General features: G+C 37.5%; 1 protein-coding gene across 4 annotated transcripts in view; it reads left to right on the forward strand.

Annotated features, from left to right (window-relative positions):
• fars2 (phenylalanyl-tRNA synthetase 2, mitochondrial) overlaps window positions 1–27,035 on the forward strand; it is a 742,839-nt gene that overhangs the window by 507,120 nt on the left and 208,684 nt on the right. For all 4 annotated transcript variants that reach the window (XM_051929210.1, XM_051929211.1, XM_051929213.1 and 1 more), the window contains one exon: window positions 2,691–2,842. In XM_051929210.1, the coding sequence (XP_051785170.1) occupies window positions 2,691–2,842 (152 nt within the window). The remainder of the gene's footprint in view (window positions 1–2,690; window positions 2,843–27,035) is intronic.

Below are 27,035 nucleotides of genomic sequence, written 5' to 3' on the forward strand. Positions count from 1 at the left end.
GTTACCAACTTATGATGAAGGGATGTACATAGTCTGCAGCAAGCTTTAAGTAGCTGGTATGTGACAAAGTAATACCCAGATGACTACAAGAACCCAAAGTTTCCTAGCAGAACATTGTTAAGAGAATCACACTGCTTCTGCCAACTTTCCTTCTTCCCATAATGCATTCTTCTGCCATTTTTCCCAGGATAAATGACATTTATGTAGCCAGCCATCTACATGATTTAAAAGAAAATATGGCTCATCAGACCAGGCCACCTACTTACATTGCTCCATGGTACATTTCTGACACTCACATGCATGGCATTCTGACTGGTCTATGGCTATGAAGCAAGGTGCAATGCACTGTATGTTCTGACACCTTTCTCTCATGCCCACCATTAAGTTTTTCAGCAATTTGTGTTATAGTAACTCTTCTGTGGGTTTGGATCAGGCCAGGCTAGCCTTGGCTTCTCTTGGACATCAGTAAGACTATCACACCAATGACTCTGTTTCCAGCTAACTGGTTGTCCTTCCCTGGGTCATTTTTGTCAAGTTCTAACCAGTAAATTCTGGAAACACACCACAAGACCTGCCATTTTGGGGATGTTCTGACCCAGTCGTCTAGACATCATAATTTGGCCCTTGTCAAAACTGCTCTGATCCTCATGCTTGCCCATTTTTCCTGCTTGCAACACATCACCTTCGTTAACTGACTGTTCACTTGCTGCCTAACATATTTCACCCCTTGACAAGTGCCATTGTAACGAGGCAATCAATGTTATTCTCTTCACTTGTCAGTGGTTTTAATGTTGTGGCTAATTGGTTTATATTTGAAGCTTGGAAGCAGGTCATTTAGCGGTTCATTGATAGTCGTTTTGAAGTGCATTATTCAAAGTATTGATTTTTTTCTGGTTCTAGACTTGTGTTTTATTTTTGGATTGCACTTTTTGACTTCCTTGCTCTTGGTTGCGTTTTTAGGCAAGCGAGTTTTGTGTTATTTATGCCAATTTTTGCCATTGTTGTACTTTTGAGATTTTTAAATAAACAGCTTTGTTTTTAAACATTCTGCTTTGGCCTTAAACTTCCAAGCTAGTTTTTTTTTTAGTTCCTGTATCTTGAAGGACATTTTTGATATTTTGATATTTTTAAGTATTTTGGGACATTTAAGTCATTTTGAACTTTAAAAGTCAGTTTCCCCATTTTAGGCCTAGGTAGGCTGATACCTGTCTGTGGTGTTGAGAGTTCAGGCTGCCTTGGGCTAAGCCTCTTCTGGGTATGCCAGTGAAGGTCCTGACCTGCTTTTGTGGTTTATTTTGGATGCCTTAACCCCTATGTTCATGACTCCTATTTATTACAGGAATTTTAGGAATGCAGATATCTTGCAGCTAAAGGAATGACAATTTACTTGCTTTATTGATCAAATAAGGTACCAGAATTTTTTGGGCCAATCCAGAGACATGGGGGGGGGGGGGGTTAGGGCTAGAGGAGCGAAAGCTTATCACATGATTTCTCGCCAAAGTTGCAGGATTCGGTAAAGCATAACCTCCGTCAAAACACCGCGCACGCGCGCCGAGTTCTAATTATCGTGGTGATGAGATCCATTCAAAAAAGTGAACCAGCTGAAACCGGGGACGAAATCTTAAACCGGGGACAAAACGGGGACATGTTTCTGAGTGGGTACAGTTGTCCAAAAAAGGGGACTGTCCCCGGAAAACGGGGACGGATGGTCACCTTAGATCAAAACAACAGATTTCAGCTGTGCTAACATTATTACAGTGGTCTCCCTCATAACCAGTTAGGATTTTAAACATGCTTAATTAAGGATGAGCTAAAAGAATTAACTATTGGGACACTAGAGTAATGGCTGCTGAAAATGAGGCTTTGCAGTCACATGTGAATAAACAATAATAAATCAGTAATTTCATGCAGTAACAGTATTTTGGCTATATATTTTTTAAAGTATCGATTTCTATGAAAAACAAGAACTTTTCTGGATGTCATCTTTTTACCAACTCAGGAACATTGCTAAACTTCGTCCAACACTTACCCTGGCAGATGCAGAGAGGCTTGTCCATGCCTTTGTCTCGTCCAGGCTGGATTACTGTAATGCGCTCCTCATTGGGATTCCTGGCAAGAGTATCCAGAGACTCCAGTACATTCAGAACAGCGCTGCCAGGATCCAGATGAGGGTGCGAAAACATAGCCACATCATTCTTATCTTGAAAACCCTTCACTGGCTCCCTGTACTAGTTAGAATAGAGTACAAGGTTTCCCTCCTTACCCATCAGTGCATCTATGGATCTGCTCCCCTGTATTTACAGGAACTCCTTATCCCTCATACTTCCTTACGCACCCTCCATTCTGTGCATACTAACACTCTTCAAGTTCCCAGAACTAAGCTTAGCAGTATGGGTGATAGGGCCTTTTCTTCGGTGGCACGAGGCTGTGAAATTCTCTCCCTGACTACCTGAGAGCCCCACAGTCAACTGATGTTTTTAAACGAAACCTAAAAATCTATCTTTTTAGAAACACATTTTCTTAAATTATTTTTATAGATTATTTTGTTTGTTAATTTACTCTTATTTTGTAGCACTTTGAGATTGTTAAATATAAAGCGCAATATAAATAAAATTTATTATTATTATTATTCTGCTTTGCTTACTGTATGGCCAGAATTACAGTTTTAAAAGTTTTTTTTTTCTTTTCAGCCACTGAGCAAGTACCCACCACTGGTCAATGACATCTCTTTTTGGTTGCCACGTAAAGGATTCTCCGAAAATGACTTTTTGGATTTAGTACGCACAGTTGGAGGAGACTTGGTGGAAAAGGTGTCTCTCATTGACTGTTTTACTCATCCAAAGTAAGTGTTTCATTTATGAATAATGCTAAGTTATGTGTTACATGCCTAAGAGTAAAGAGCAATTTAATCCAGAGAAACAAATAATATATTCAGGAGGCTAGTTTTGCAAATATTCTTAGTAATTAAATATACTTAGGTATTAATCTGTGTGTACAGTTGTAATGAAATTGCCATTTTTGTAATACAATATAGGAATTTTAAGGTAAATTTGGTAAAAATCTATGCATACTTCTATCAAAACAAAAGCTTAAAAACTGTACATTTTTAATTTTGCATGTTACTTGCATTAATTATGGTTCCTGCTGTAATCTTTCTATAGATAGTATTTTGTGTGTATCTTAAAAGACTGGTGATGATGGAAATATTGCTTATTTTGGTTAATTAATTTTATCTTGTTTCATGTAACAATTTTAAACTTTCTATTGCCTTTGAGACATCATGGATAAAGGCATTTTAAAAGATTTATGTCATCTTCAACAGACTATGTGATATAACCTTGTTTGCTTGTTTTTTCATGTAGCCATTTCTATTTTAGTTTTGTGATGCTCTTGTTTGTGCATAATAATACCCTCAGAAATAGATCTTTGAGGACTTTTCTTTGTATGTTGTTAATATTGAATAACTTTACCAGGTTTAAGTACTCCTGAATAACCAGATGGGTTATACTTCAGAGACTTATAAAAGAATTGTAAGTTAATTTTCATTCATCTTCATTAGGGATTCATCTATTCCTACAGCACTTTGAGTAGTTATGTCTCCAAGTATTCACTTATAAACATTTTGTTTTTGTTGTGAATAGTTCAGATGAGATTAGTCATAGTAACAACTCTTGAGTGTCGTATGATGATAATATTATCTGAGAACTGGGATATTCATCTGTTAAACTATTATAGTTGACATAGGTGGGAAGTTATACATTTGAAGATGCCAAATTCATTGATGCTGGTTTTGCTAAATAGTAACATGTAGCACAATTAATATTTCATGCAAATAAGAATTTTCTGCACTCTGTACATGCGATAATAATAACCTTATGTTTTCTCGTGGAAAGGCTTTGGGGGTGGAGGGACACCTCGTTCCATTTCATAAAATGCACACACACACACAAATAAAAATGGCCATATAAGAAAAGGCAATATTTTTGTGTCCTTTGAAGCATATTCCTCACATAAATATTACAAATAAGAAAGCAAACATTGTTAATAAAACAATAATAACAAAAATCACTTCTTAGGTCAAGTTGTAGTAAAACTGAGTGAAATTCTTTTATAATAGGTGCAGCTTGAGGATATGATGATGTTTGAAAAATATGGTCACTTAACTTAGCTACTGAATTCATGGTGCCATATAAGAAAATAAATTTATTAAAGAAAATAATTAATCAATGCAATATATTTACCTTGCTTTTAACACAGTTTTTAAAAATAATATTTATCAAAGGAGCACTTACCACTAACAATACATTTTTCTAAATATGTCAAGTCCAAAATAATTCAACATCCTGGTTTTCATTTAGGAATTCAATAAACTGAGCAAAAAAAATGAATTGCATGGCTAAATTATTTCTAAAAAAAAATAAATGTGCCATTTGTATTTTATATGAATGATAGGATAAATCTTAAATAACAAATTGGCACACAGTCTAGTTTGAAATTGTAATGCTATCTACTGACATTGTACTGAAAAACGAAGGCTCTGCTCGACTGCCTGTCTCAGCGTTTTGAAAATTTCTGCTATTCTTACAGTTCTCAATGTTCCAACAAATACAGTATGTCTTTCACGCTGCTAGTACATTGAAATTTTTTGAATCACTTCAAAATAGGGTTACGAAAAGGAAATCTTCCGCACCGAGTACACATTAATCTTAATACAAAATCTTTGAACCATTTTTTACAGATTTAGATACAATGTATGTCAGAATGGCAAGCATACGATGAATAGCTGACCAGTTGTCCATAGCCACTGAAACAGCATTTAACATAAAACTTTGCCATAACATTTTACATACCCCTGCCTAAATGACTGGCCACTTATAACAACCAAAAAATCCTCACATCTTTGTACCGCTCATGTTGTTTTTATTTTGACATTTCAATCTAGCACCTTTGTCCCTTCACCTCATACATGTCTCTTTGTGATTCCCTGCTCTCTCCCCCTTTCCTATGTGGAATAATATCTGTTCAATCTGTATTGTATTTATTTGGATATACAGTATGTGTCTATTCAGGGTTTGCAATCTACTCTGTTAACTTTAAATCTTATCACTACAAAAATATGTGGTGATGTTTAACAATAAGTAATGAAGTGGATTTCCTGTATATTAAATAGTTTCATACTAGTTATTTTCTTTAAGTTGTAAGCAAATATGTATCTTTATAGGTACGGAATATTTTGGAGTTTCAAGGACAGGCAGTTACTGATAAGACAATCAATGACCTGTGTAATAAATAGAACTGATAAATATTTGTTAACTAAGGGTCACCAGACATGACCTAACTCTTGTTGGTATGAAGTAAGCAGGTTGACGGTGACTGATGGAATGGCAAGAGTTGGCAGGATATTTCCAAGCTATAAAATACTGGAGACTGCGTTAACTGGTATTCAGAATTTTAAAGTAAAGTTTGGGGTCAGCATTAATGCTATTAAAGTCCTCCTTTTGTTAAATTAAAATATCGTTGCTTATTTTCTTCCACACCTACATGTGCCCTTGCTTGTCATTTTTCTCAGTTTGATCATTTTACAGGTTGTGGTGGTGTCATGGGCAATATTTATTATATTTTTGTACCACAGAAACAAAAGATCTCTGTGATGCATTAGCTGTATTGTTTATAGGCTATGTTTTCAGACTGCATACTACCACAGTAAATAATAGAGGGCAATGTATAATTTACCGGAAAATTCACACTTGCACGAAGTCAACTACATTTTCTATACAGTCTTGTGGCAACCCATCACATAGTTTTAAGAAACTCTCTTCTATGTTAATACCTCATAAAAGTCGAGCATTGCAGATCTTCTAGAACTCCTACTCTGACTGATTCTTTTCACCAAAAGTGCAATATATTTTGTCAACTAATTTTGATTGGCCTAATTGTCTCCCACCAAACAATTAAGGGTCCAATATTTATTGTTTCTTGTTTATAATATCAGATTCAAATATTTTACATTACTATTTAGGAATCGGGCGGCACGGTGGCGCAGTGGTAGCGCTACTGCCTCACAGTAAGGAGATCTGTGTTCGCTTCCCGGGTTCTCCCTGCGTGGAGTTTGCATGTTCTCCCCATGTCTGCGTGGGTTTTCTCCGGGTGCTCCGGTTTCCTCCCACAGTCCAAAGACATGCAGGTTAGGTGGATTGGCAATTCTAAATTGGCCCTAGTGTGTGCCTGGTGTGTGTGTGTGTGTCCTGCGGTGGGTTGGTGCCCTGCCCGGGATTGGTTCCTGCCTTGCGCCCTGTGCTGGCTGGGATTGGCTCCAGCAGACCCCCGTGACCCTGTATTTGGATTCAGCGGGTTGGAAAATGGATGGATTGATTTAGGAATCATATGTATAGATTTAGAGAGCATTATTCCAAAGAATCTTAAATTGCTGTGACTAAAATATTTATCCATAAAATAACCAAATTTTGCTCAAGGATGACTTATTTTATTTTTAATGGCAGAGTTTAGATCGTTATGGAGAAAATTGTAATCTTTATACAGACAAGAATTTGGATAATTTTATTTGACAGAAAAATAATCTAGATGAAATTTGTGGTTAGAACAGCTAAGCTAAGAAAAGCAAAAAAGACTTCTTTACTGAATGTCCTTAGCTTAGTATTCTTATACGAGAGTAGCCTTTTATTAAGCAAAGTTGAGGTGAGTGGTAACAACAGCTATTGCCTTTATGCATGATGGCTGCAGTGACTTAGACGACCAACAATGTGCCATGATCCTTGCAATAGTAGACAAATCCCCAACAATCACCACAAATACATAAGTGTGGTGTAGCTAGTGTGAAATGTTCCAAGCATTAAAAATTGTAAACAAGACCATATAGAAACAAATTGGTCCAAAAATAAATAGCTATTCTTGGATCATGACACTTACGATGTTTGTTTGCTTTGTTTTAGTAAATTAAAAGGAGAATACTTATAGTTTAAGCTGTAAATATACCTGAAAGAGGATTAGACTACTTTTGAAAGATGCCACTGCCTTCTTATCTGCAAGTGAGTACAAACATTTATGCAGCAATAAATCTATAATCTACATAATTACCCAGTTCCTTTTCCAGGTAAAATTTGAGAAAGGAATAGTTTACACATTATAAAGGTAAACACTCTTTTATGTCCTTTGTGATGTAAAGCTCCCTGATGTTATCAAAGGCTATATTGGAAAATGCAGTACAGCAGATCCACTTGGGCTTACTGTTGTATTGATTTGGCTAATATTAAAATGGATTGAGGGCTTTGTATTGTATCTTTATGTACAATTTACATACCAAAAGCTCTCATAATATTTGACAACAAGTATGTGATTTCAGCTCTTTCCCTACCCCTAGTGTAGTGGAATTGTGTTTAATAAAAATGTTTTCCCTTCCCCTTCAATAAGTTCTCTTTCACACTGAATAAACTATTTCATTTCCTGCAAGCATCCTCTTAGAAGTGTAGCATTAATAGAGGGGAAATTCCGCAAGTCAAGTGTTTGCTCTTTGTCGCCTTTTTGACTTGTATGTTTTCTTTTAAATCAGGGTTGTCAAACTCTGATCCTATAGGACTACATTGGATGCAGGGTTTCATTCCAGCTTCTTCTTTAGTTAGTAACTAATTACTGCTCTTAGTGGACCTGACAACTTTCTCCTTACTTTTAAACAATTTGATTTTTACAAATCAGAACACTTAATAATGAGATGCAAAGAGCCTTCAGATGTTGAGCTAACTCAGTGGTCTTAAACTCACTTCCTGGAGAGCCACCATTTTCTCTCCAACGTATTTCACTATTAGAAAAGAATTCTTGTTGTTAATGAAACTCATTATTTAATTCTTTGGCTTTTTACTACTCTCATTCTGTTACATCAGACATTTTCAAAACTATTGATTTTTCTTTTCCGGGATCATCATCCAGATCCATATTTCTTAGAGCTTTATTTTTTTAATATTTTACTGATAAAGATACTGTGCTGTGCCACTCACCAGGAAAAGAGAGTAGGAAAACGAGATGAAGTATGCACTTTGTGTGGGTACATAGGTTCAGTCAGGATCAAGTTAACCATTTCTGTTTATATCAGACAAGGGGGCTCCGCCCCCTGCTCGCTTCGCTCGCCTACCCCCGGCGTTTTGAACCCGTGCCCGGTGGGTAGCCACGTGTGAGGATGACGCACATTTAATACGGAGAGCTTGACTCCGGGGCTCTCCACTGTTAATTACTTATATCCAGGCAAGCGCGTGTTTGTATCTCGGTAACTCGAGGTGTGTCGTGTTGAACCCGTGCCTGCTTTGCTTATGCAGTTTGAGACGCGCGTTATAGGAGTTCACGTCCATTAGATCTACGCAGTAGTGCCTCTCACAATATGGCGGCAAAGCCTGCGCATTCCGTATTATGTCGGTTCTTACCATGCTGTGTAGGAGCATTTGCCTTTTGTAATTTACTGGGCTTTGTGAGGGTCCGTATCCACTGTGTGGTGTGGACGTTAAACTGTCGATGGTTCTGCCTTTATATTGTGTATGTCGGTGTGCATGTGTTTAGTGGCTAGGTTTTTTTGTAGCTGTTGCATTCCAGGTTTCATCATCTGTAAACCGCTCTCCATGTGTTTGTCCTCGTTCTTTAATCCCTTTATGAAGTTTTACTTTGCTGTCTATTCTGTGTTTTATTTCTGACCTCGCTTTATCTTGCTTGCAGCATGTCAGACCATTCGTAGTGTCTGTCGTTTTACTGTGGGGAGGGGGGCTTTGTTTTGTAATCTGCTCTCTATGTGTTTGTTTCTGTTCTTTAACCTCTTTATGACGTTTTAGTTTGTTTCCTACTTTGTGTTTTATTTCTGACCTCGCTTTATCCTGCTTGCGGCATATAGGGGCGCGTGGACTGATTTCTTATTTCTGTTAGTGGAGGAGAGATTTATGTGGCGGTCGTGGGTTTGAATCCTCTTTTTTGTGTGGCATGGGTTTGCGCTTACGTCTGACACCTTTTTTCTTTAGCGTCCTCATTTCTTATTTTCTGTTGGTTGGAGGGGGGGGCCTGAATCCTCTTTTTTGTGTGCCATGGGTTTGTGCTTGCATCTGAATCCTGTTTTTCTTTAGCGTCCTCATGAGGGGGGGCATGGCGCTGGCGCCTGCGCAGTACGTCTTTTGCGTCCACGGGCAGGCAGGTCCCTGCGTCCATATCCGTTTTACCATTCTCGGTTAGTAATATGGATTATTGTTTGGCTGTTAGTAAAGGAGACAGGAAACAAGTAGGCATATTTAATCTTAAAAACAACACAATTAAAATAAGGCAAAATAATTTAGTTTCATTTTCAGCAGTAACTACTAAAAAAGAAATGCTTTGAAACAATATCCCTGTAGCCACTATAACCCTCCAAATATCTGGATTTGACACCTTGATTTTATTTTGCATATGTACTGTATATTGTGTGTATTGTGCTTAATGCATTTGTATATTGTGATGGGAGGCTGGGGGCTGTGCCCAGCCGGGATGCCTAGAAGGATCGGGAGAGGGGCTACGCCTCCCCCGGACCATGAGAGGGCAGCCGCCCTGATTGGTATGGGGGTCATGGGAATGGAGCATGGAAGCTCAACCCTATAGGGGCCCGTGGCCACCGCCAGGGGGTGCCCAGATGACTGAGGAGCCCTGGACGTCAGCACTTCCGCCACACCGGGAAGTGCTGGCAGAAGGATTACCAGGGACTCCCGGAGTGCTTCCGGGTGCACATGTGGCACTTCCGCCACATCAGGGAGTGCTGCAAGAAGCTAATCAGGAGGCACCTAGAGCACATCCGGGTGGGAATAAAAGGGGCCACCTCCCATCAGTTGTCAGCCGGAGTCGGGTGGAAGAGGACGAAGCTCGGAGGAGAGGAGAGGAGAGGAGGCGGTGGAGGAAGGCTGGATATTGGAGAGGCCCGGACTGAAGGTGATTGGTGCAGGGGCACTGGGTTTTGTGTGCGACTATATTAATTGCAAATAATTGTAAATAAAACGTGTGTGGTATTTGAACCATCGGTGTCTGCCTGTCTGTGCCAGGGCTGGTCTTCCACAATATGTATATACAATATAATAGGAAAAGGTTACACTTTCATAGTATCCCTCCATACCCAAAAGGTCAAAAAGGCTAAACTTCTATCAAGGTGGTGTATCAGTTGAAAACCTAAAATGGAGTCATTTACAAAAAGGAGAATGCAAAGTACAAATGTTAGCAGAAACAGATTTAAACCCTGCTGCTACTCTGTGCCCAACTATACAAGACCTAAATCTTAATGTTCTCCACCAAGCACCCCCCTTTCTCTCCCTCCTTCACTATCATTAATTTTGTCTTGTGTCTGACCTCTTTATACTGCCAGGTGAGCCCTCATGCCAAACTCTCATCCTGCCTTCAGGTTGCTTCATAAGTCTCACTGGTGTCACTTCAGGGGAAGCCCTAGAACCACTACTTGTGTTGGGTAGAACTATTTATCGTAGATCCTAGTATTTCTGCACCCATTAGCCTAGAGTTGCCATTAAATGCCATGTCTTTAAAGCGTCTCTTTAAAATTAAAAGGCTAATTCTGTACTAATTCACTAGAAGAGGCTCGGGGAGACATGAGCTCCTTCTATCCCTCCCCAATTTGCTCCTAAAGAAGCAGAGTGGCTCCAGATTCCTGTTCCACTAGCCAAAGACTGCCATCTGTCGGTCAGAAGTTCTTGTAACCTCTTGTCTGCTCACCTTATCCTCACTCTGATTTATTAATAGAGAGTTAGATATCCATGTTACTGGCTTGACCATCTACCCCATAGTGTTTTGGGTAAAATTGTGTCTTTACACTTATGTTGCATCTTTCTTATTCCTGCCTGTACTTTTTCATGATATCCTATATCTGTGCTATATTCTTCAACAAATGCATGTAAATATATTGTCGTACATGGCTGGAGGTCAGACCCGGCCGGGACGCCTGGAAGGACTAGGTGGTGGCATATTTGTCCTCCGGGCCACGAGGGGACAACCACCCTGGAGCAGAAGAGGCCCACGGAAGGAGAGCAGGGAGGCTCAAGACCACTGGGGCCTCTGGTCACCGCCAGGGGGTGCATGGAGCCCGGGACTTATTTACTTCCGCCACAACCATGGAGGACGATGCTTCCGGGTGCTCTCCTGACGCTTCCGCCACACCAGGACGTGACGTCATGGAGAGCAGCTGGAGCTCATCCGGGTGAGGATAAAGGGCGCCGCCTCCCTCCTGTCAGGGAGCTGGAGTCGGGAGCAGCAGGAGCAGGACGAAGCTCCTGGAAAGAGAAACTAGGTGGCCCAGGGACAAGAAGAGAGAAGGCCCAGGAGAAGGAAGACTGGGGCTAGAAGCATTGTGGGACTTGTGCGGGACTGACTTGTGTGTTGTGGAGAAGAGATATAAAGGTCTTGTGGATTAAGATGTGGTCTCCAACTGGTGGTGTCCGGGCAATTATCACAATATGTATAAATAGGAAGCATGGTAGTACAGTGGTAACTAGTGCTGCTTCACAGCTCCAGTGTCCTGGCTTTGAACCTCATACGCAGTCATGGTGTGTATGGAATTTAAATATCCCCCCAATGTCTGCATGAATACTGTGGGTGCTCTCGGTTTCCTTTTATATCCTGTCAGTTATGTTCATAGGCAACTCAAAATCTGGCCCCTGTGTGTGCATGACTGGGCCTTGTAATGAACTGGTGCTTTACCTTGTACCTGGTGTTGCCAAAATAGACTTTTGTCCTTATGACTTTAATTTGGATTAAGTGAGCTTGAAAATATTGTTAAGGGTTTCAGAATGTATGTGATGTTGGTATACATTCAATTCAGTTTATTCTCACGAAGTTTACTTCCACCTTTAGACCTAAATGGTCCAAATGTGTGTGTGTGTGTGTGACCTGTGGTGGGCTGGCACCCTGCCCGGTATTTGTTCCTGCCTTGCGCCCTGTGTTGGCTGGGATTGACACCAGCAGACCCCCGTGACGCTGTGTTAGAATATAGCGGGTTGGATAATGGATGGATGGATAAAATATAGGTATACTGCAAAAAATGCATATGCAAAAACTAGAAAAAATAAACAAAAGTTGTCTTGCCTTTATTTAGCAGATAAAAAACACACAGTGTCTGGCTGCAGGAGGAACAAAAATAACTTGACAGTTTTTCTTAAAATTAGTTTAATAACCTTAAATCCAAATTTAAGTCAATAAATCTTACAATAAAGAAACAAGGTATAATGGCTTGACATAAAAAACTTTTCACTTGCTTAGATTTCATTTTTTGCTGTGTACCTTTCCAGCACTTCTCTTATTTTGCCTTTACTATATCTATATATGAAAAACTGTTTTTTCCAATCTTTTTTCATTCTTATATAAGCACATAGCACATTTGCAGGGCAAGATCCAGTCCTCGATCAAACACAGCCAGTGTAATAGGACTTAAGACTTTTTTTTTATTCCATATATTTCCTTTGTAAAGATATCTTTGTAAATCCATTACTTACCTACAGTTTAAAAGCAATGAATCTTTGTACTGTGTAATTCATTCTTTGTTGTTCTTCCTTTGATTTAATATGTTACTTGTTTTGTACACTTAGATGTTAAAATTAAAATCAATGCTAATAAACAGGAGTAAGGGAAATAAAATTGCATTTATATCCTCAGTTTAAGTGAATCGGCAAAAATCCCCTTAAGAGCCCCATAAATCATTATGCTTTCTTGGAAGATTGCTGTGATATTAAACTTTAAACTAAAGGAAACTTAAGTTTTAAACCTTTTTTTCTGAATTCATCTCTGCTTTACTTTTTTCCATTAAAACTTTTACTACCCTGATATTTCAGGTTAAATTATTCATATTGTGTATAACGTATACGTGTGTTAAGTCTGAAATGTTTTCATTTTAAGTCAGAGTAGCAGGGGCCCGAGCAAAACCACAACCATGAACAGGGTATCAGACCATCATGTTTTTAACACAAGTATCTTTTAGAGAAAAAAATGGAATGATTTAGTTTCCAATGAATTGTTGCACTGGTGGTTTTGGTCCCAACTGTCTTGTCAAAATTATAAGCTAAACGGTAATTTTTTTTAACTAACTTTCTCTCATTGGCAACTGTGTTAGAGAACAGTTGTGGGATACTTTACCTTATTTAATCCAAATATCTGTGATTTCCCATTTTACCAAAAAAAACAAATTTGTGTATAAATGATGGGTACATTTTTGTATTCATTACACATCACAAAGAAGTTTTACAGTATACCATATGAATCTTCTTGGACTGGCAGTCTTCACAGGCGTAATTCCTGCCTTGCACCCCATATTGTTGGGATAGGCTCTGACCCCATGACGTTCAATTGGATTAGTCCACTTCAGTAAAGAAAAGATGGGTGCATATTTTAAGGCATTTGGAGACTGATATAAACTGAATGTTATGGAAGCTTATTGCTTTGCTTTGCAGTAGTTATTGCACTGTTACTCAAAAGTATTGCGTTATTTCACAAAGATATTACCTGCTGTGGTAGGTAGCATCGTCTACGCTCATGCTCCAATCATCTAGTGACAGCTAATGAGGAAGAGTTTAAGCACATGCATAGTGTGCAATCAAATAACAAAAAATTAAGACAGTAAAGGCATACTGATCCTCCATTGCTGAGGGGTAAATTTAACCTAACCAGTTTAGGACCACTGGAGCCAGTGATTACCACGGCAGCAATGGGTATAAGGCAGGAAGCAACAGTTGTGGACAGTACGCCAATCCCTTGCAGGGCACAATTGCACAACCAATCACAAAAGAGTGTGCTGTGTGCAATTCAGTATCAGAGGCCTAAAGTAAGGTATCTTTTTAGTTTTAATTTAGTCATTTATTGTAGATATTTTGAAACAATATGATCTGGTGGTAGAGTGGCCAGTGTTCTTACCTCAAGTCTTCTGGAGCTGAGGCTGGAGGATGGAAAAAGGAATGGATATTTTTTTACTTCACAACACATGAAGAACTAAATGTATTTTGTTAATTGAGAAGTATTACTAACAAACTTTCAGTATGCAGTTAAGTGCACACTCTTATAGTAATCAATCTAGAAATGCTCAGGGAGTATGTGCAAATGACATGAAATTCCTGGCACTGTGAGCATGGGCAGAGTTTAAGAGGTGGCCAGGAAGGACATGACCCTTCCAATGGATTCACCATGTTACTAAATAATTCTTGAATAAAGAGTATATTTTTCTAAACTTTTTTAAGGCCTCATCTAATGTAAATATGTTAATAATTGTTGTGAACTAGGAGTTCCAAAGCACATACGTTCCATAAAGTTGCTTCCACAAATGCCCACTAAAGGGAAAAAATGGACAAACACAGAAATGTTATAAAAATAAAAAAGGTTTTATTTTCACAAGAGATGCTCTGTGATACTAAATAGTTTGAAAGAGCACAATGGCAAAATGGAGTTGCCTAAAACTCATGGCAATCCTAGGAAGCAAAGTTCTAAATGATAAACCCAGGGAATGGTCAGAAATTCAGAAAAATCACAAAATATTCACTAAAGCAGAATAAAACACAATAACTCGCCAAAAGTCCCTAGTGCTTTCAAAAAGAACTGTTTGGAACTGTGGGAAACCCTCCAAATGTGTAGGGCAGAGGGCATATCGTGGCAGTGATTTGCAGGTAGCACCACCTCTTGGTAGACCAACTACAAAATACACAAAACATAACCCTGGCAGTTCACACACATTAAACACAATCAAAGACAGAGAATAATGCAGACAATCAACAAAAATAACATTATGATAAGTAAAAGAATAAAAAAATGAACAAAACAGACCTAAAACATGAATATGACCCCCAATCATCTGGAACAACAGTAATCAATAAATATGTGACTTGGTGAGGTGGTGTTAGTGGTGCTGCTCTCGATAGTGAGTCCTGGTTGCTCCCTGCATAGAGTGTGCATGTGGGCCCATGTGCGTCTGCTCTGGTTTCCTCTCACAGTCTGAAGGCATGTTAGGCAGGTTAGATGAATTGCTGATTCTCAACTGACCCACGTGTGTATGTTCATCCTGTGATAGGCAGACACCGTGTATGGGGTTGTTCCTACCTAGGCCCGTTGCTTTCTGGGAGACTCTTCATTTGCCACACCACCCTTCCTTTGATAAGCTGGTTTAGAAAATGAATGGATCAATGAATAATATATTTTATAGTTATTCAAGCAACTATTTCTCTCACTCTCACTCTCTCCATCTCTGCCTGTGCAAATAACAGCATGGCAGTCTAATCAAATCTATATCACATGTCACATATACCACTGAAAAAATATTTCCAAAACAAATGGGATATAGCAAATTAATAATTGCCAAAGCCTCAACTTTCATATCAGTCCCCCAATGCATCAGAATGTTTCACTGTGTATACATTGTCTAACTTGTTAAAAGAACAAGAAAGCACTTGTTTTGCAACAGTTTTGATAAGTAGTCAAAGAAACTTAAAAAAGTAAAGTTTTCTGTCATTAAAATATTATTGATAGTATTTTCATAATTTTGAAGTTTGAAATGTGTTAATGGAAGTGAGTCTTACTTCATATTGTAACTTTATATTATCAACAGTTTATAATATTGATATTATGACTTGGGATATGGTTTTAAACTTTAGCAGCATGGTTTTTTTTTGTTTGCCTGACCTGCCCAAAGCTTTGAGGCACGAATGACAGTTCTGCGCTACCACTTTGCCTATGTTTGATACTTCTGTATTATGCATATTAGACTTTACCCTGACTAAAACTAATGTATGCTTACAACTTTTGTTCAGTTCTTGTCACTTGATTGCAAGTTACACGTGTGCTTAATCTTTCCCTCAGATAGCTGTCACTAGATGACCAAACAACACACGTGCATGATATTACTAGCTTTGTGAAATAAGGCAATACATTTGTAAGGTAATGCAATATTTATTGTGAAAGAACCCAATTCTTTTGTAAAATAACATAATACTTTTGCAAGCTAATGTATTTTTTTCTTTTGAGTGGCTGGTATAAGCTTTCATAGATTTTAGGTTAATTTAAATTATTTTACATAGTTTTCTTGAATTTATAAATTGGAATATGATCATACAATATGACTTGAGCTCGGTTTGATAACTGAACACTCAGTTCATCTCTTGGCATAACAGTTTTTCATCTGCATTACTCCTTGTTTTTCCTGAAAATGTTCAATGTATCAGTGTAGGTGTCAGTAACAGCATCTTGCTAGAGAGAAATATGATCTTGCTGCAGGCTTAACTTTGTAGCTGTCAGAACCTATGCTTAATATATTATTTAAAATTATTTCAGATTATTTTTATACTTTGTTGATATGTTCAGGTATGGATTTTTGTAATTTGATCATTTCTTCTGATGCTTTGCTAAAAGTCTTTGTACAGTATATAAACAAACCAGGTCTAAGAGAGAGAGCTTAGGACTGTATTGGCTCTGATTTCCTTCTTCATATGTTTTTGATTCATTTTCTGACTTGATAAAGAAAATTAAAGTTTTTGTATTGCTTAGGTTTTTCTGATTATGATTAAATTAACAGAAAAGCCTAAATCTATAAATAAAAGAATCTCTTTGGAGAGAAAATGCATATGGATAACAGCACTCTGAGAATCCCTTCGGGGTAACAGGATTGTTAAAAAAATGTAATGCATCAAGTGTTGACCATTTTTAATTTTGAAAGTTATTATAGAATTAGAGCATTGCATTTCAAAATACACATGTTCTCCCTATTTTCTTATGTATTTTCATTTTAGTCTTTGAAGTGAACTTACATTTTTGGCCCTTTAGATAACCTTATGTACCTATTTTGTGGTTTAGGATGTTCTTAATTCTCTTCATTTTATGTCTGTGAAATAAAATATTGAAAATTAGTTTAGAAAGAGATGGGAAAAAGCAGACTGATAAATTGCATGAAAATTAGCTCAGTTTCATACTATTAATAAGTTAAAAATAAGCAAATGTTAGTACTATACTGAAAATGTATGGAAAGTATAAATACAATATTTTGGCATTGTATGAAAATGTGGGTAATGAAAAATAGTCTTCAGTGAAGCTGAATACTCATGGTGAAGGCTGAGTCTGCGATGATTTTTTAAAATGCACTGTTAGCGCTAACACCCAGTTATCTTCACAGTCATTCCAAGTAGTCCTTGATTCAGCCTGTGGAATGGAGCAGAGTAGGATGTTTGGGTATGGATGGATATTTTGTAGTGGGATTAAATGTTCAGTGATGGTGGATGTTGGTTTTACATAATCCCTTTCTCAGTCCAAAATAAGAAGTGAGCTGCCCCGTGAGCAGAGATGAAGAGCCTACCATAAGAGAGATCTGGCTTGTTAAAGGAGGTCCATGATAATCTGTCAGCATAAAAAAATGACAAAAGAGCTTTATGATCTGGCTACCACAGCTTGGGGCTGAAGTGGTAATGCATAATGATGAACATCCTATTGGACTGCAGAGAATTTCTGCAATATTACATTAAGTGGTAAATTGCAGCAGGAATTCCTTGAAGGTTGTTCGGTTTGATTATGGGTGCCAGGACTTTTAGAAAATATCTGGGCTCAAGTGTGCAAGAATACCAGCAGTCACAAGAAAGTACTAAAACTGAGTAAATCTGTAGGTTAGACATATTTTTGCTGGAAGTGAATCTGGGGAGAGGCCTAAAAGTTTAAATTAGCCATTGCCCACAGAGCTATGTTACCTCTGATTCTGATGAAAGAAGGGTGACACTGCATTGAGACAAGATAGCGAAATGTGGAAGAGGTTGTGAAAACTGGAAGCGAGGAACGCCACCTGCCATATGCTCTTTTTTTTTTCCTTTGGTTATATTCTTGAACAAAAGCACACATTTATTTGATATTTGGACCAAAGTCTTCAAACATTATATATACACTTCTCGTCACAATTAGTATAACATGGAAAAAGTTTCTGCTTTTAATTATGTGTTCAGTATTTATTGCATTTCCTTTCATCCTACACTTACCCAGATCTTTGTAGATACAGAACACACATGAAATGCATGTATTCCAAATAACAATATACTGTATTATTTACCCTATACCACTCCAGGAATCTCACATGCAGATAAGGAGCCTTGGCTTGAGTTGGGAGAGCTTTTTGTCTGCGAGCTGAGCTCCGTCAAGGCGGGGGATGGGACAGCAGGCTGCTTTCTACTTGTCCTGATCGACACATTTATAAACCAAAAGATGCTGATGGTAGAGGTATGAAGGGATTTAAGGTGGCCAGGATTACGAGTTTTATAGTAGGCTTCAGTAATTCTAGTGTTAATGCACCAGAGACATTTCCTAAACAATAGTCTAAAAAGCAAGCAGGATTCTGAACCGGAAAGACTGACAAACCCGGTCCTCAAAACCAAACGTACACTGCATTATTATTCAGATCTCAAAAACAAACATTTTTATTACCTTACTAGGGGTTTCACCCCCTGCTCGCTTACCCCAAGGAGACGCGGTCGCTCCTCCGAAACCCCCTCTTAAACAGTGATACAATGTGAAACAAATACAGTTTTTTTTACTTCCTTTGCTCAATCAGCTGCTGGCTTGCTACTGCTGCTGCAGCCGTGCCACGTGATCTGCATCTCGCGCGGCGCTTCAAACATTTAAAAGCCTGTACAGCAGCTGTCCTACTCTTTGACTTTTATTTCCAGCCCCAGGCGTGGTTAAATCTCTTGGCACAAAGTCTTGTCTCATGGGACCTGAGTTCTTGATATTTTTTAGCTTATAAGTTAAAAAACGGAATAAGAATCTGAAAATCTAACAACATCACAATAAAGTTCGATAAATTCTGAAAAGAATGATACCAAATATATATATGTAGGTTTTAAAATATGATCGATTTACAGTGTGACAAAAAACATCACATAAAATCATTGCACAAAATCGTTGCACTTTTAGGCTTAGGATTTTATATATATAGAGTAGATTAATCTTTTCCTAAATTACTAACACATGAGTCATCTTTTTATTTTATTCATATACATGGACAAAAATGATGTTGGTTACCATATTAGCTTCCACAACAGTGGTGTCACTTTCAACATCGCCATCAAAACACCTTTGTCTTAAATAACATGTCAGACAAAGAATCAATTCCAAAAATGGTGCCAAAATGATATCACCAACAAAGTGGTAAAATATACACTCTATGTTAAATGTCATTGGCAAAAATTGTTCTTAATAGAATAATACTAATTTTCCCACCATTCAACAGTTCAGGTTCAAATTAATTGTCACAGTGTGAAATATGACATTGCTGCCTTCTCTTTGGCATGATACATGTATGATTTACAACTACAAACCTGAGCCACAGATCCTTTTACTGACACATAATACCTAACCTGAACCAAAGTATGAGATCTGTGTGGAAATGCTGCACTGGGCTTCTCTTTGTAATGCTTCATCAAAGATTTCCTACCTTTTAAAATTCAATGCCAAGACTAGTTATTCACCCTCTGCTTTCTCTGTGCCTGTGCTCATCAACATGAACTCTATTGCCAAGGATTTGATCATAAAAAATGGTGGAACAACACTTTCACTCTAAAGGGTAATCAAGTAACAGAGTGGAACACCATCTGTAACAAAGTTGGATGTTGGTGCTGCCTTGAGTTGTAAAAGCAGCCTGTGTTGCTTGATCAACAACTCTTGGCATATATATACTTTTCATTTGTATTAATATCGTAAATGAAACCCGTACGAATGATTAGTTCTTAGCCTTTGCAATTTTCTTCCCCTTAAATGTAATAGGAAAGCTAAACTCTCCTTCCATTAATTCACTTCAGCTGCTTTCACCCCAGACATGTATGTGGCAGCTTCAAACAGTGTGGGTCATGCAAACACTTTCTCACTAAGAAGCTTTGTGCTGGGTTTTAGAGAAAAGTGAGAAATGCAAAGAACAAATGCCACTATAAAAGCAGGTAGATGCTGATGAACATATACCTAGAGAAAGGCTGACATTCTTTATAGATTCAAGGGTGCTGAATCTGTATCTGGCAACATAATTGCTATCACATTCAGTTTTTGAGATATAAAAGTTCAAAATGAAAAAGCACTATTTTAAAGAAAACATGTAGTTTATTTTTATAATTGTCAAAATATAAATTACACATAGAATTATTTTAAATATAAATATTACATACAAAACTATCACGTGGTAGCTTTTTTTCTGTTAGAATCCTTGGAGAGTGTTTCACAGTTAAATGACCAACAGATGACTGCTAATAGAAACTCACCCCACTTTCACTAGTTAAAGTAACAGGTGTCATCTACCACACTAAATAATACCTTTATTATTTTAAACATTTTTATCATGTCACCCCTTAATCTTTGATAATTAAAACTCATTCCTAGACTTTCAATGTCTCTAATATAATTACACAGCATACTTTGTAATCTGGCTTCCTATCAGTGTAATCATTTATTCACAATGTCTAGTTGTGGACATTTTTGAATTGTCTATATATACAGTACCAAGGACAACATACTATACGTGTACATACGCGCACACACACACCCATACTCCCTTTTTTAACATGGTATTCATTGCGTAAGTAATGCTTACAATATACTGCATATATTGTAAAAGAATAGACAAAACAAAGTCAAAGTTTTGGGGATCCACCCCATTTAATCAAAGAATTCTGCTGTGTGATAGGTCTTTACAGGTCTGTGACAGGAGTTCAAAACAGAACTGAAGAAAACAAAAAATGGCTGCCATATATAGTCGCAAGACTTGAAATGATGTAATTGGGAGAATGGTATTCTGGGAACCGGAAATGACATCGGAAGGAAGGGGGCTCTTGATAATTGGAAAATGAAGTACTGGTGCTTGTCTTCTGAGGACAGTAAGTGGCGTTAGGTTGATGGTCTATCTGCTGGTCTGGAGGGAAAGAGGAGAAAGTGTTAGAGGACAGCGCCAACCCCTGGTCTGGCTAGAACATACACTTATTCCAGCCCTCAAACTGTCCCCCAAGTGCACATGTGTGACAATATATAAATTGAGACATTTTTTTTAGGAGCAAAAACCCAGACTGTTGTCATCATGTCTGTCTGTCAGCAAGAAATAACTGGGCCCTGAATGGACTAATTACATTGTAATTTTTAAACATGTACTTATTTTTGAAGTTTAAGAAACTCATTAAAAGCTTTGGTGAAATTACCAAATCATCAATTTTTTGTATATTTTTCTGTTTTACTTGTCTGAAAGTCACTTCTGACAGCAAAACTGATACCAGGTTTAACCGATGCAGTTACTTTACACAAGGATATCAGAGTAGGCAAAATCTGTAATTAACATAGCCCTACTTTTGGAGCAAATTCAAATGCTGGTATGCAGTACTTCTGTCATCTGCTTTGGGGCATTCAATTTCTTGGGGCAAAATACAGTACCATATCTCTATTATCATTAGTGTATATACACATCTAGGACCTGACATTTTATTTAACTTCATCATTCACTCACATTCACAATACTAAAATGCTGGTGGGAATACACTCCTATTCCGCTCAAATCTGTGCGTGTCCTTTAAATATTACTGCATTTGTTTGTTTGTTAATGTATTTATTTACCACGTGTCCTTACCCAAGGCTACTTACGGAAAATCAATCCTCATACAATACAATTTAGTATTTGTCAAGACAATATAAAGGTAACGGGCAATGATTATACTGTAGTATATAATTTTGTGATTTCTTTTTATTGTATTTTATGTTTAAATGAAACCTTATTCATCTTCATTTTTGTAACATGCTCAAGGTGTGGCAAAATAAGTACATCAGATGCTCTACTTTTTATTGTTTTTCAGTTTAAAAAATCAGCTTCAGATGGATTGGAACTGCCCAGAGGGTTTTTTTTTTTAACTCTTTGAGGGCTGAATATTTTTTTCTGAAAAGCACGCAAAGTGAGGGTTTCACACATAAATCAGTGTAAAACATGTGCTGCTGTGTGTGCCTGTCTGGGGAGGTTGGCTCGATGGACAGCAGGGATGCACAGTGGGCCGGCTGCTGGGCTGTCTTTACGTGGAAGGTGGGCTGTGGTGGCAGTCGCAGTGAGATGCAGTCTGTCATTGTAAGCAGAGGTTCTCCCAGGTGAACGTTGCTGAAGGTGCATCAGATACATGAATGTGTTCAGCACCACAATGCGCTGGGGACCGATCAGCTGATGCTGGTACCCCTTTTCGTTATCCATCTCCAGATCATTTGCATCAAAATCAGAGTCTGATTCAGTGATAATCTCAAAACCTCGTCCGCCAAGCATTTTGCTTTGGTTGATGCCGGTTTAGAGGCTGTTTGCTCTTTGCTACTCTTCTCATGTGCAAGGAATCGACGTCAAAGCAATGAAGCGAACTTTCCTTCTAACAAACAGGGTCCAACAAAAATGTAATTAATAGCGAGTTTTGTCAAAGAGTTACAGCTGATTACCATCCTCTACCCCTGAATTGTGACAAAAGTCGACATCTGCCCTGAAAGAGTTAATATCATTTTTCAACTTGGTCTTTACAATTTTAATAGAGCTACAAATTATTTTATTGTATCAAGGTTATTTGTTACACAAAAAAATCTGCTTTAAAATTTACTTTTAATGTAATATAAAATTCTCAGGCTTGCTTAATCTAGTTCATGGTTGCAGAGGGTTGGAGTCTTTCTTGGCAGTTGCTTTGTTATTTTTGCAGTCTAGTGAATGATAAATCATTTTGTTATTACACAACATGTTGTGAGGTACTCTGTGAGCTCCCATTTTAAACCCTAAATAAATGGAAGCCAAGCCACAAAATCTTTCATTATTTTTTTGTTTTAGAGAATGTATTACTGACATGCTCACCCTCAAAGTAGGAAACAAGGGACGTTGGTACAATCAATTTAGCACAAATGCTGGTAAAGGCCATATTTTAAATTACATGCTATTCACTTTATAGGCTGTGCCATTTATTAATGCAATTTTTCATATAAAAAATTCAAATTATGATCTGTCAACTCATTATCTCATTAGCACGGTGAAGTATTAGAAGCTGTCATTTTGAAATGATGAAATTGTCCCTATGTAAAGAGGACTCGGTAAGCGTTATCACACATTTTACTAACCAGCTGAAGTTTACTTGAGAGTTGACTTAAAATATTTTAAATAAAACCCCAGCATGAATTGTGTTTGATCAGTATTTTTTCAGACTGCGAAGTTAGATTAGGAGCCAAGGTGAACTGGTGATTCATTAAATGATTTTTTTGTAACCTTGGGGATTTTGCTTGCATAGAATCTTTGAAACAAATGAATTGTGTGTTGATGAATAACATTCTTGAGTTATGTCATGTGAGGCTGCATATATTAAAACAATGACAATTACATCTTATGACTCAATTCTATCAAAATGAAAATAATGTAAGTAGTTTTGTTTTATTTTAGATATCTAAACTAAAAACAGATAAAACCACTGTGTTGTAAATTATAACAGTTTTAGAAAGGCTTAATTATTCCCTAAAGCTAGAGAAAATTGCACTCTTTTGTCGACTTTCATATTGTATATTTCGTTTCTAGACTAATAATGGGTTAAAAATTACCCTCGCTGCAGCTTTAACAGATGTGTTGTTATCAGGATTTGACTGTTTTGCATGCTAATGCACTGAAAAAAATTAACTTTAATTTAAAATCTTAACATGAACCTTCTGTGCTGTACAGACTGTAGATCAGCATATGCTGACGGCGCATCCAACACCACTGAGGCCAACTTTGTGGTATTTCAGCCTGCTTTTGATGGCACTGGGGAAGTGGGCATGTTTTGTGGAGATTTATGACTCACATGATTTGTCATTTTTATCTGTTGCCATCTATTGCCTGTACTGTCAAGCAGAATTTACATCTTTGGAGTTCAGTGCAAGTTTTATGCATCTTTTCCAAATCCTTTTTTTATTTTGACATTAATAATAATAATAAGAAGAAGAATACATTTTATTTATATAGTGCCTTTCCCCTGGTCAGGTTTCGTGAAAGGATTTGTGTGTGTGTTTTTTTTTTTTTTTTTTTAGAATGACAGATATCATCTACCAAGTATACACTGCAGAGGTTATTGGATATAATAATCAAGATTATTTAAATATTTTGGCAAAAATATCCTTCACGTTCACACATTTGTTTTTAGTTGTTTCAGTAGATTATTAGATATGAAATGTTTTAACCCTTTTATTGCCATAATTTCCCCAAGTTGTAGCAAATACACACAAGCTCTGAAAATACAATTTCCATTTCCTGATTAATGCTAATGATTACAATTTTGACTTTTGGGAATTTGATTTAAAATAATTTCCAGTATACACTGGAATAGTTCTCAGATGAGTTTGATGTATTTGGGATGAAAATAAGCATTTCTAAATCTAAGGTCATGATCTTCCCTCAAAAAAGAGGAGCTTTTTCACAGAAATCGGGGGGTGAATGGCTGTGCAGTATTCCCATCGTAAATATTCAAAGAGGCATGGCTGGATTTTTTAATGTCGGCTGACTTCTTAAAATGCCCTGTTGATGCAGTGGATTGTGAACAGCCTCAAGGATATTGTTAAAAGTGGACTAGGAGATTGAAACTGGAATAAAAAAACAACTTTCCAGAATACCGAAGTCAAAACAAGTCAAAAGTAAAAAAAAAAAAAGAATTGTCTTAAGTAGTTTTCAAAACTATGAGAATAATACAAGAACCTAAACATCAAGTGTGTCATGCTTAAAATTAAATTACAAAAATATTAGTATCTTTCTCAAATGAAGGAATTCATCCAAAACACACACATTGTCATGGTCCTTGAAAGTAAAGCTTTAAGAATATGCACAACAAATTAACAGAAAACATGATCTCAGACAAAAAAAAACATTTTTATTGCAAGATATTCGAGATTCAACAATTCATAAATGCTCCAAGTGGAAAAGTTTAAACACCTCAAGGTCTCAATCTCGAGTGAAGGCAGAGGTAAATATGAGATTGACCAACCAACTGGGACCATGGTGATGAAGCAGGAACTGAATCCTCAAGTGAACTTCATCTTACCTGTCAGTCTATAGTATATACTATCCTGCCCCTAGGCATGAGCTCAAGGTGGTGAGCAAAAGAATTAGATTACAAGAACAATGGATTGAAATTATTCTCCATGAAAGGATTTGGAACTCTGTAAGACAGTAGGACTTTGTAAAGGAATTGCATGTTTTCTGGATCGAGAAGAGTCACTTGAGGTAGTGTGATCATGTTCCTTGGATACCCACTGGAAGCGTCTCACAAGAAAAAGAATGAAATGCAGATCAAATTAGAAACGCTATACCTCTGAACTCACTTATGATCATCTTGAATTCTATAGGAAAAGACAGTGGAAGTTTGTGGGGATTAGATGGCCTGGTCAAGCCAAGTCATTGTGTTGCAACTGAATACTCACCAGGAAAAGAAGAATGAAAATGAAGGTAATGATAAAGGTACACTAGAGAACAAAATTTAATTTTTGCACCTTAGAGTTTTTATTTGTGAATGCACTGGCAATTGTTTGTCAGATAACAATGGAAACATCTATTATGGGGGCAAATAGAGTATGTGAGTCATATTGTGGATTACCGATGAACTGAGGGTTCTTAGAGCTGGTAAAGACCAGGCATATAGGTCTGGAAAAATGGATGAATATTGATCTGCAAGATGGCAGTTTAATAAAGCTCTGTGATCTGCAAACAATACTTACAAAAATCAGTTGGAGAAATGTAGAGTTCTCTGAAAAAGCTTACAAATTATAGGTTCCTAAGCCTTATCCTCCCCCATTTTGGCTAATCAGCCAAATGAGTTTTATTGGTGGTTTGATCCTCTATCTTCTCTATCAACAGTCCCCCTCACTCCCTCTCACAACCATTTATCACCATCCCTGCTTCATTGAAGTCTGATTCACCTTCTTCAACTTCCCTTTCCTCTAGTCATTCCTCTCCGCTCCACCCTGTACTTTCTATGAAGCAAGAGGAGGTACAAAAACTTTTTGGGAAACAGAATATTAGGAAATCAGCTGGCTGTGATGGAGTTTCACCTGGTACTCTTAGACATTGTTCAGATCCAGATCAGTTAACACCTGTTTTTTTCTGACATGTTCAGCATTTCCCTGCAGCTGGCAAAGTTCCGGACTGCTGTAGCCTCCTTATCATTACATTTTATTTCGAAAAAACATGTTAAAAGCATTGCATTTTTTTGGCTTGCAAAATTACATATTTATTAAATCTGATCTTTCTACTGTAAACATGCAAAAACTCTAAAAGTTCAAAGTCACATGTGTAGAATGTATAATAATGTTACAAATAACCATATATACTTTCAAAATGAGTCATTTGTGTGGTATATCTTGAAGCACAGTGAAATGCACAATCCAGCATCACAGTCGGGACAATAGTAGCGTGATTCCTTGCGGATTTTCTTTCCAGACTGATCAGCTTTTGAACAGTGCACTGCACATGTGCGATTGACATGAGCGCCACTTTTGGACGTTTCTTACGAGACACCATTATGAGGCTAGGAGAAGACTTGTCTGTACCATTGACTGAGTAACACTCAGGCCTGTCGCTTACGCAAGATACACCTATATCGTTTCCTGAGCAACACTCGGCACTAACACTGTTAGCACTTTTACAGTCCAAGTAATTCTCAGGTCTAATGCTTATACAAGATGTTGCCTGAGTGATGCTTAAGACTAACGCTTTTAGCACTGTTTTTACAGCCCAAGTGATTCTTGGGATTAACGCTGAGGGGGTTAAAGTTCCATTCCATTCCAGTTTACAAGAAGGCTAAAATCTCTGAACTTAATGACTATAGGGCAGTTGTTTGACCTTGGTGGTTATGAAAGTATTTGAACGTCTCATGCTTTCTTACCCAAAGTCCATCCACTTCATTTTGCATATAGGGCAAATCGCTCAGTGGAGGATACAGTTAATTTATGTCTTCACTAGATTCTTGAGCACCTGGATTTGCCTAACACCTATGTGAGTGTGTTGTTTGTGGATTTCTGATAACCCTTCA

This window comes from Erpetoichthys calabaricus, chromosome 6 (assembly GCF_900747795.2).
Source record: "Erpetoichthys calabaricus chromosome 6, fErpCal1.3, whole genome shotgun sequence".
NCBI lineage: Eukaryota > Metazoa > Chordata > Cladistia > Polypteriformes > Polypteridae > Erpetoichthys > Erpetoichthys calabaricus.